The sequence below is a fragment of the Jaculus jaculus genome, chromosome 13, assembly GCF_020740685.1.
Source record: "Jaculus jaculus isolate mJacJac1 chromosome 13, mJacJac1.mat.Y.cur, whole genome shotgun sequence".
NCBI classification, from domain to species: Eukaryota; Metazoa; Chordata; class Mammalia; order Rodentia; family Dipodidae; genus Jaculus; species Jaculus jaculus.
This window is the reverse complement of record NC_059114.1, coordinates 44,473,107-44,484,697: the sequence shown is the minus strand read 5'-3', so window position 1 is coordinate 44,484,697 and position 11,591 is coordinate 44,473,107. Positions and strand designations below refer to the sequence as shown.

Below are 11,591 nucleotides of genomic sequence, written 5' to 3'. Positions count from 1 at the left end.
GAGAGAGAGAGAATTGGTGCACCAGGACCTCCAGACACTTAAGTCAAACTCCAGACTCTTGCACCAGACGCTTGCACCCCCTTGTGCACATGTGCAACCTTGAGCACTTGCGTCACTTTGTGCATCTGGCTTCTGTGGGACCTCGAGAGTGGAACATGAATCCTTAGGCTTCACAGGCAAGCACCGTAACCACTAAGCAATCTCTCCAGCCCCTATTATAATTTCTTGAATATGTTTCCTGCCTGAATTTTGCTTCTCATCTTTCATACTTTTTAACCAAGGGCAATTTGGTTTTCATTGCAACCACAGTACTGAAAATGCTATACTGCTTTACTACTGTTAAGGTAATCAAAAGTTTCCTTTAAGTTAAAAATATTACATTGCTAAGGCAAATAAATATGACACACAATGGTATGCAAAAGTGTGTATCTCTTTCATGTGACAGTGCCAGTAAAATAGTTGCAGACAGTCCTTCTAGAATCAAAATTCATTCTAAGCAACTGCTCCAAATATTCCCTATGATAGTGTCCTAATCTGTATTGCCATAATTGGTCAATACCACACTTGTGGTTCAGATGCCTTGGAGGAAAGAGGATCTCTTTTTTCCAAGATCTGAAAGTGCTAAATCAAAAATTCTTCTCACAACCTATCTGAGGCATTGTCTTGGTCACATCTAATGATAAAGGAGGCTGGCACATGCAGTCTAGCTCAATTGCCATACAATGTGGATATGATTCATAAGAACCTTTTAGCAGTCATATATCATAGTTGTCCGCAAAAATCACCATAAACTTCAATACTTTTTGAAAGTATTTGCTGCTTTTCTTTTTTTCTCATTTCCATAAAACAATGTTTGCCTTTGGATCAATAATTTTGAACTCTGAAATTTCCTGACTTTAACAAAGGAGCTTCTTCCGTTTTCCTCTAAAGGAAATTTTTTCTCAGTGTTTTCTTGAGCTCTCCATATATAGTAACCCTTTTTCTAAGACTCTGGATGCCAAAATTTACAGATGTTAACATCTCTATTACAAAATAATCATGTTATGTGCACATAACCTACACACATCAGCTTGTATACCTTAAGTCATCTACATTGGTATAATTCCTAATATAACATAAATGCTTTGTAAACAGTTGTTAGACTATGTTTTAAACAATTAATAACAAGGGAGTCTGTATATGTTCAATACAAATTAAATTTGTGGGGCTAAATTTTAATCAGATTCTGATATTGGTTTGGAGCTGGGGTTTAAACCTAGAACCTCAATGGAACTACTATACACTCCCACTGGCACAGAACTACATGGCCAGACCCATGTTTTTCTTTTTTTAATTTTAGTGGTCCTTGGGATTGAACCTAAGGAATTATATGTGCTATGAAAGCACTCTACCCCTGAGCAATAGTTCCAGCTTAATTATTTTCAATAATATTTAACTAGTTATTACTGCTTACTTTGTCAACATAAACACATTAGATTTCTATGATAATGACAGTCATGGGTAAATACTATTAGTATTCTATTGTATAGATAAAAAAAAAAAACAGAGGTACACAGTTTTCCCAAGTCTGTAGATAGTAAGCAGAAGAACCAAGTTTCTATTGTTGACATTTTAGTTCCAGAATCCAAATTCCTAACTACTCTCCTATGCAGAATCCTAGGTACATAGATACATGCACCTTCTACGTAGTTCTGTTATTTTTTTCCCTAGGTGTCATTATTTTTAATTACTACTTTCTCAACTTTTCTAGCCTCCAAGCTCCGTATAAACAAAGGATATCTTACTTGTGTCATGTCTTCACATGTGTATTTTTAAAATATAAAAGTGAAAAGTCCAATACTCCCATGCATTAAACAAATAGTGAATTGTGTTTTTTCCTGATTTACATATAAATAAGAAAAAGCTAATGGTGTTACCAACTACAAGTGATTGACCATGACAAATATTTACAACAGTGGAATATAGATGATATTTGTAACTATCGAAGAAATGACCTGAAATAAATATTGCATATATTGTATAGTTTATACCTGAGAATTGTTGATAACCATGTTGGTTATGATAATGACAGTTATATTATAAAATGCCTTACTCGTTAGAGATACTTCATGAAGCATTTAAAAATAAAAAAAATATATGCTGTGCGGAGTTTGCTTTTGAATACTCCAGATGTATTCTTAAGTTTTCCAGAAGAAAAAATATTTAATGAAAAACTACATGAAGACACATGGTGGCGCTACAGGACAAGATTAAAACAGCGCACAGTCCACACTGTGGGCTCCATTATTTAGGAGAACAGAGAATATCTAATCCACTGAGAAGTGAGGTGTGAAAGGAGTTCATCCACAGAGCTGCCAGACAGCTACATACTCCCCAGGAGATTTACTACTGAAAATTAGAGATTTGGCTTTCAAAATTAAGGCTAAATTTCAATTTTTCAACAAAAGGAATTGCCTGAAGGAGCCACGGGGATCAAAAGAATGATCATGCTGAAGAAATGGCAAGTCTTGGTTTTCTTTGTTTTGCTGGTATTGTCTCAAGCGGGTACTGAATTTGTCCGCTATTCGGTAGCAGAGGAAATAGAAATTGGCTATTTAGTGTCTAATTTGGCAAGTGATCTGGGGCTGGGGTTGGAAGAACTGTCCTCACGGGAGGCCCGGGTAGTTTCTGATAACAATGAAAAGCATTTGCACTTTAACTTGCGGACTGGAGATTTGCTAATAAATGAGAAACTGGACCGAGAAGCACTGTGTGGCTCCACTGAGCCCTGTGTGCTGCCTTTCCAGGTGGTCCTGGAAAACCCTTTACAGTTTTTTCGAGGGGAGCTACATGTCAGAGATATAAATGATCACTCACCTACATTCCTGGACAAGGAAATAATGATTAAAATATCAGAAAGTACTAGTATTGGAAGCACGTTTTTAATTGAGAATGCTCAAGATTTGGATGTAGGAAGCAATAGTCTCCAAAACTACAACATTAGCCCCAACTCTCATTTCTACATTAAAGTTCGAGATAATGGAGATGGGAAAATATATCCAGAGCTGGTCTTAAATAGAGCATTAGATCATGAAAAGGAATCTGAACTTAGACTAACACTCACAGCACTAGATGGTGGATCTCCACCAAAGTCTGGGACAACTTTCGTTCTGATCAAGGTCTTGGACATCAATGACAATGTTCCTGAGTTTGCTCAGAGCCTCTATGAGGTGCAGGTCCTGGAAGATACACCCACTGGCTCCGTGATTATTACCATCTCTGCTAAGGATTTGGATATGGGAAATTATGGGGAAATATCATACACATTTTTACATGCATCAGAAGATATTCGTAAAACTTTTGAAGTAAATCCAATATCTGGTGAGGTTAATTTGAGATCACAACTGGATTTTGAAACAATACAGTCTTACTCGTTAAATATCCAGGCAACAGATGGTGGTGGTCTTTCAGCACAATGCACTCTTTCAGTTAAAGTATTAGATATAAATGACAACCCACCCGAAGTAACCATATCATCACTGACAACAACAATTCCAGAGAATGCCTCAGAAATACTCGTCGCTCTTTTTAGTGCCAGGGATCAAGACACTGGGGACAATGGAAGGATATTTTGCTCTATTCAACATGACCTCCCTTTTATTCTGAAACCCACCTTCAAGAACTTTTTCACGGTGGTTTCTGAAAAAAGTCTGGACCGTGAGATCAGAGACGAATACAACATCACGATCACGGTCTCAGACATGGGCACACCCAGGCTGAAAACAGAGCTCAACATAACAGTGCAGGTGTCCGACGTGAACGACAACGCCCCAGCCTTCAGCCAAACCTCCTACACCCTGTTGGTCCCAGAGAACAACAGTCCCGGCCTGCACATAGGCACAGTGAGCGCCACAGACACAGACTCAGGCACCAATGCCCAGATCACCTACTCGCTGCTGCCGCCCCAGGAAGGCGACCAAGACCCGCAGCTGGCCCTCGCCTCGCTGCTGTCCATCCACGCGGACAGCGGGCAGCTGTTCGCCCTGCGCGCGCTGGACTACGAGGCGCTGCGGGCCTTCGAGTTCCGCGTGGGCGCCGCCGACCGAGGCTCGCCCGCGCTCAGCAGCCAGGCGCTGGTGCGCGTGCTGGTGCTGGACGCCAACGACCACGCGCCCTTCGTGCTCTACCCGCCGCACAACGCGTCGACGCCCTGCACCGAGCTGCTGCCCAGGGCGGCCGAGCCCGGCTACCTGCTCACCAAGGTGGTGGCGGTGGACGGCGACTCGGGCCGCAACGCCTGGCTGTCCTTCCAGCTGCTGCAGGCCAGCGAGCCCGGGCTGTTCAGCGTGTGGGCGCACAATGGCGAGGTGCGCACCGCCAGGCTGCTGAGCGAGCGCGACGCGCCCAGGCACAGGCTGCTCGTGCTGGTCCAGGACAATGGCGAGCCGCCGCTGTCGGCCAGCGTCACGCTGCACGTGCTGCTGGTGGACGGCTTCTCGCAGCCCTACCTGCCCGTGGCCGAGGGCGCGCGCGACCCGGCGCCGCCCGACGCGCTCACTGTCTACCTGGTCATCGCCCTGGCGTCCGTGTCCTCGCTCTTCCTCTTCTCTGTGCTCGTGTTGGTGGCGGTCAGGCTGTGCAGGAGGAGCGGGGCGTCCTCGCTGGCTGGCTGCTCTCTGCCTGAGGGCCACTTTCCTGGACACCTGGTGGATGTCAGCGGGGCGGGGACGCTGTCCCACAGCTACCAGTATGAGGTGTGTCTCACTGGAGGTACTGGGACAAATGAGTTCAAATTCCTGAAACCCGTCATCCCTAATCTTCAAATACATGACAGTAGTGAAAATGTGCAGGAAAAGGAGAACTTTCGGAATAGCCTCGGGTTCAATATTCAATGAAATAATTTGTTTAAGTTTTAAATACATTTGGTGTTCTTGATAAATTGCAGGTGATTTTTTTCTCCTTTCGGTTTGATTTGCTGAAGCTGCGTTTTCAATTCTCATGATCTTCTTAGTATGTTTAGAGTCTTTACCAGCTGCTATGATGATGTGAAAATACAGTTTGTTTTGTTTCAATAGTGTTGAGTTACTGCAGTTTTATAGTAATAGTGATATTATTATGCATGACAAAAATTCATAATCATTTGGAGATGTTAAAGTAGTTACAGCAAATGTCTTAATGCTAGAGATGGGGCTCAGTGGTGGAGAAGAGATATGCAGGAGACTCTGGGTGGAGGCACAGCACCACAGAAGGAACAGAGGGAGAGAAGGAGGGAAGAGAATGCAGTTAGGAAAGGAAGGAAAGAGGAGCAAGTATCAGCATATAGGTTAAGTTACTTTCATAGGCCTTCAAAGCAGAGAAAGAAATAATGTTTAATGTTGAATCCTAATAGAAAGTAAATTGGATTGATTGCACTATTCTACGTAAAAATTTTAATAACAAAAAGTAAAAACATCTACACTTCCATATTCAATATTTGTGAACTTTGTTTTTATATAGTGTTTTTAAGAATTCATTTCAGGGTTGGAGAGATGGCTTACCCACTAAGGTGTTTGCCTGTGAAACCTAAGGACCCAGGCTCGATTCCCCAGTACCCACATAAGCCAGATGCACAAGATGGGGCATGCATCTGGAGTTCATTTTCAGTGGCTAGAGGCCCTAGTGCAGCTATTCTTTCTCTGTCTCTCTCTTTTTCCCTCTCTCAAATAAATAAGTAAATAAATAAAATATTTTTAAAAAAGAATTCAGGGCTGGAGAGATGGCTTAGAGATTAAGCACTTGCCTGTGAAGCCTAAGGACCCCAGTTCGAGGCTTGATTCCCCAGGACCCACGTTAGCTAGATGCACAAGGGGGTGCATGAGTCTGGAGTTCCTTTGCAGTGGCTGGAAGACCTGCTGTGCCCATTCTCTCCTCCTGTCTCTCTCTCTGTCTGTCTGTCTCTTCCTCCCTCCCTCCTTCTCTCTGTCACTCTCAAATAAATTTTAAAAAATTCATTTCAGGGCTGGAGAGATGGCTAGTGGTTAAGTTTCTAGTTTACAAAGCCTAATGACCCAAGTTTGATTCCTCAGTGTCCACATGAAGCCAGATGCACAAGGTAGCACATGTGTCTGGAGTTTGTTTGCAGTGGCTGGAGTCCCTTGTATGTCCATTCTGTCTACCTCTCTCTGTTTGCAAATAAATAAATAAGGCCTGGAAAGGACTGAAGAGAGACATTTATCTGTGAAGTCTAAGGACCCAGGTTTGATTCTCCAGTACCCACATAAGCCAGATGCACAAGGTGGTACATGTGACATGTCTGGAGGTAGGTAGTTTGCAGTGACTGGAGGCCCTGGCATGCACATTTTCTCTCCCCCAGCCTCTTTCTCTCTCTCAAATAAGTAAGTAGATAAAATTTAAACAAAAAATTCATTTTTGTTACAATGGTCACATTACATATTATAGCTTTCTTATGTAACTTTTGTGGAAGAGGACTTTCAAAAAATTCTGGGCCTTGATACTGCTATTTTGTTATCTTTAAATACACAGTATTTAATTAAATTTTGTGTCATTTTATATCATTTTTATAAGAACAAAAACTAGTTTAGCGTTTTATCCTAAATAATATAATATTTCATTAGAAGAGGACAAAAACTCCTTACTAGGTTAAAATTAAACTGTTAAAGAAAATGACATAGGCCATGTGTGGTGCCACAGGACTAATCCCAGCACTTGGTGAACTAAGATAAGAAAATTGTCATGAGTTTGAGGCCAGCCTGGGATACAGTGACACCTGGCTTCAACACCCCCAAAAGAAAATTACTTAAACTCCCTTTCCTAATTACTATTAAGAGCAAATATAAATCAGGTATGATGGTACAAACATGTAATCACAGACTCAAACTACTCAAGCTGCTGAGGCAGAAAGATCACCAAGTGAAGGCCAGTTTGAACTACATAGCTACATAGTTAGAGCTTGTCTTGAAAAAAAGCAAATATAGAGCCTCATTTAGTGATACATGTCTGTAATCCCAGCACTTGAACATTGGAGTTTGAAGCCAGCCTGAACTACACAAAGTGAACCATTCCAAATAAATAAATAGAAGGAGAGAAAGATGACTCATGATTATAATCCCAGCACTTGGCATGCTAAAATAGCAGGATGTGGCATGTGTTGGAAGCCAGCCTGGACTAAACAGTGAGTTCAACGCCAACCTAGGCTGCAAAATAAGACCTTATTTCAAAAAGTAAAGCAAAAATAGCTGGGCATTTGGTGCACGTCTTTAATCCCAGCACTCAGGAGTCATAGGTGGGAGGATTGCCATGAGTTCAAGGCCACCCTGAGACTATATAGTGAATTCCAGGTCAGCCTGGGCTACAGCGAGACTCTACCTCCAAAAGCCATAATAATAATAATCATTATATAATAATAATAATAAATAATTATTATTAATTTAAAAAATAGGAATGACTGCCAGGCATAGTAGCACATGTCTTTAATCCCTGCACTTGGGAGGCAGAGGTAAGAGGATTGCCATGACTTCAAGGTTACTCTGAAACTACATAGTGAATTCTAGGTCAGCCCAGGCTAGAGTGGACCCCTATATTGAAAAAAGAATGACAAGAGTAATTATAGGGGCTAGTGATTAGTTCAGTGGTACAATCCTTGCCTAGTAAGTACAGGCCCTTGGTTCAAATTCTCCCCAAAGAATATATAGCAGGCTTGGGATATGCTCAGTTTTTTGGACACCCAGGGCTCAACTAGCATGCACAAAAAAGTAAATATAAAATATGATTAATAGTTTGTGTCCTCTCTCATACCTACAAAGGAATACATCTGTATTTGTGGTTGATGAATTATGAAAATTCACATGACAAATTACAATATCAAAGTCTGTAAATTGGCACTTCAATGGAGAATTATCAGTAGAGATGCTGATAAGTAGAAAATAGCATGGATCTTTGCCTAGATCTATAACTATTTTTGTAATTTTCCCATTAAAATTAAATGTAATAGACTAGATGTTAAAGTGAAATAGAATTTTTTCTCGCTATTGTGAAATAGGTAAAGGAAATTCTAATGTTATTTGAGGCACTTCAACCTGTGCTGACCTAGAACTCTGTATCCCAGGCTGATCTTGGATTCACAGCAATCCTACTTCAACATCCTGAGTGCTGGATTTGAAAAGAGTCACCACACCTGGATGGAAATTTCAATTTTCTTAGGAATATTTTCCCTTTGCTTCATGAAATTTTAACTGGTTTTATTTTGTATTGCAACAGATATTTACTAGTTATGTGGTGTTCATTTAACTTGACATTTAAACAATAACTCACAGAGCCACAAGAGTTAAATCTATGCGCATGAGAGACACTAATAAGTTCAATAAATAAAAACTGATGAAATAAAGAAACATTGACTAATTATAATAAGAAAGAAGAAAAACAGGACAGAAAAAGGAGTAAGAACAGTATATATTTACCTTTACAATTAAAAAAATAATAAAATGACTTTTTATCTTATTAATTTGTTTTTTGTTTGTTTTTCAAGGTACAATCTCATCCTAGCCCAGGCTGACCTATAATTCACTCTGTAGTCCCAGTCTGGCCTCTGCCTCCCAAGTGCTAGGATTAAAGATAGATGCCACCACACCCAGCTAATCAATCTGTTTTCTAAGTTAACAAAGAGGACAGAAAACATTTATGGAAAAAAATGAATAATTACCAATAAATAAATGAAATAATTAAATATATGAAAAAGCTGAGAATCATATAAGTTGCTAGATAATATAGCATGATAAAGAAAGAGGTGTATTCTTCCACAAATTATTTGTAGATTCAATGCAATTTCAATAAAATTCATGACAAGTAGGTGAGATCTTACAATTAGTTCTTTATGTTGACATGGAAGAAAGTTGCATGCAGAGCCAAAAGAACTTTTAAAAGATAAATAAGGAAATGCTTTACCTTATAGCTATTAGGTTATATTAAAATATGAAGTAAAGGATGGAGAGATGGCTTAGTGGTTAAGGTGCTTGCTTATGAAGTCTAAGGACCATGTTTGACCCTCCAGGTCCCATGTAAGCCAGACACACAAGGTGACAGAAGCAAGCAAGATTGCACATGCACACGAGGTGGTACATGAGCTTATAGAGTTCGATTGAAGAGACTGGAGACCCTGTAGTGCCAATTCTCCCCCCCCTTTCTCTCTCTCTCTCTCTCTCTCTGTCTCTCTCTCTCTCTCTGTCTCTCTCTCTCTCTCTCTCTCTGTGTGTGTGTGTGTGTGTGTGTGTGTGTGTGTGTCTTATAAAAAATATGAGGTTGGGCTGGAGAGATGGCTTAGCGATTAAGTGCTTGCCTGTGAAGCCTAAGGACCCGGGTTCGAGGCTTGGTTCCCCAGGTCCCACATTAGCCAGATGCACAAGGGGGCGCACGCATCTGGAGTTCGTTTGTAGTGACTGGAAGCCCTGGCACGCCCATTCTCTCTCTCTCCCTCTTATCTGTCTTTCTCTCTGTGTCTGTTGCTCTCAAATAAATAAATAAAAAATGAACAAAAAATATTTTTTAAAAATATGAGGTAGATAAATCTTTTTGAATAATTCAGTAACAACCCACAGACTAGTAGGTAAAATAAATCATTTGATGAGAACTTAGTCATACTACAAAAGGTGTCAAAATCACTGGAGAGATGAGAAGAGAGACTATTTAGCAAATTTGGAGTAATAATTGGATCTGAAAAATAACTCTTTATATCTTGCCATCCAGAAATGGCCTTCATTTAATTCCTAGAGGTAAATTTGTAATATCTGAATAGATAAAAATCTAAATAAAAATATCCTTGTGACCTTAATTTGTTTGGCTAAACAAGGGCTTAACACACAAACCAATATATATAAGTGAATGAATATTATTTCTTTAAAATTAAAGGCTAACACAAACTAGCATATGACAGGGAGAAGTTACTTGCAATATTTTTACTAAAGAAGGTGCTTGGTTTCAAATCCTGACAGCCTGTGTTCAATTCCCCAGTACCCAGACATAAGGCCAGATGCAAAAAGTGGTGTATGCATCTGGAGTTTATTTGCAAAGGCAAAAGGGCATACCGTGCCTATTCGCTCTCTCTCCCTCTCCCTCTCTCTCCTTTTTTCCTTTCCTCCCTCCTTCTCTCTCCTTCTCTGTGAAGTAAATAAATATTTTTAAAAGAGTTAACTGAAAATGCATATCTTTATATATGATTTCTATCTTGAACTTGGTTTCTAACCTTAAACTTAATTTGTGATCACTGACAGGAAGTAATCATAGGTCCTGATAGAAACAAGTATTTATTTTCTATACAAAGAAGTTGTAAGGGATGAGGATATGGCTTTATGGCAGAGCACTTGCCTAGCAAGTGTGGGGCTCTGGGTTCCACTCCAAGCACCAAAACAGGAGGTTTTATTTATTCCAAGTTAGAAGTTATTCACCTGATAACTTCAAATTTTATGTTCCTCACTTGATAGCTGCATATACAAGGAAATACGAAACCATGATTGCGAGTCAATAAGAAAAAAATAACATAGGAACTTGCAAGTTAAATATGATTATTATCAGATAGCATAAAATATGCCAACTATATGACAATGAAATAAAAGTTAAGCTCAACAATGTACAGAGAGCAAGAAAGTACAAAATACAACAGATTAGAAAGAGCCAAAAAGGCTTCCAGAAATTAAAAACATACTAACCAATGTTTAAAACTGAATGAAAGACAAAACAATGTAATGTCTGCTGGTGTTTGGCTAGATGTATATACTATGCTCACCAAACTTCCCAGTAAGCACTTCTCTTAATTTTCATATCCATATATTAATGCTACTCTCACTTTTGGTTAGAGAACCTTCTCTTTCATATGACAGTGACCTTTGGATGACTCAGAAGCCACCATGGTGCTGAAAAGAAGTGACAGAGGAGTGCTCAGCACTGAAATATCTCTATCACACCTTCCAAGGCTCAGCGTCCATAGCAGAAGAGGTGGCAAAAAGAACATAAAAGCCAAAGGAAGGGCAGGACTCCTTACAACATGCTCCTTCAGACACAAAATGACCTGGATATCCATGACTTCACAGTGCCTGACACTACCTACACAAGACCATCATAATAGGAGGAAAAAGTCATGACATCAAAATAAAAGAGAGACTGATTGAGAGGGGCCAGGGATATGATGGACAGTGGAATTTCAAAGGGGAAAGTGGGGGGAGGGAAGGAATTACCATGGGTTATTGGCTACAATTATGGAAATTTTCAGTAAAAAATAAATTAATCAAAATACATAAATAAGGGCTGGAGAAATGGCTTAGCGGTTAAGTGCTTGCTTGTGAAGCCTAAGGACTCCGGTTTGAGACTTGATTCCCCAGGACCCACATTAGCCAGATGCACAAGGGGGTGCACACGTCTGGAGTTCATTTGCAGTGGCTGGAAGCCCTGGTGCGCTCATTCTCATTCCCTCTCTCTCCCCCCCTCTCCCTCCCTCCCTCCTTCTCTATGACTGTCACTCTCAAATAAATAAATAAAAATAAACAAAAATACATAAATAAGTAAACTAACAGTAAATAAATAAAACAAAGTAATTAGTAAAGGGATATATGTTAGGGATAATTTAT

At 40.0% G+C, this 11,591-nt stretch overlaps 1 protein-coding gene across 1 annotated transcript; it reads left to right on the top strand.

Annotated features, from left to right (window-relative positions):
• Positions 1-2,294: 2,294 nt before the first annotated feature.
• On the top strand, positions 2,295-5,584 carry LOC101598907 (protocadherin beta-14-like). The gene has a single exon (XM_012950205.2). The coding sequence runs from the start codon at positions 2,481-2,483 to the stop codon at positions 4,872-4,874; it is 2,394 nt and encodes a 797-aa protein (XP_012805659.2). The 5' UTR covers positions 2,295-2,480; the 3' UTR covers positions 4,875-5,584.
• The last annotated feature ends 6,007 nt before the right edge of the window (positions 5,585-11,591 follow it).

Coding starts and splice junctions, on each gene's coding strand:
- LOC101598907 (XM_012950205.2), top strand. CDS start 2,481: ATGATCATGCTGAAGAAATGGCAAGTCTTGGTTTTCTTTGTTTTGCTG.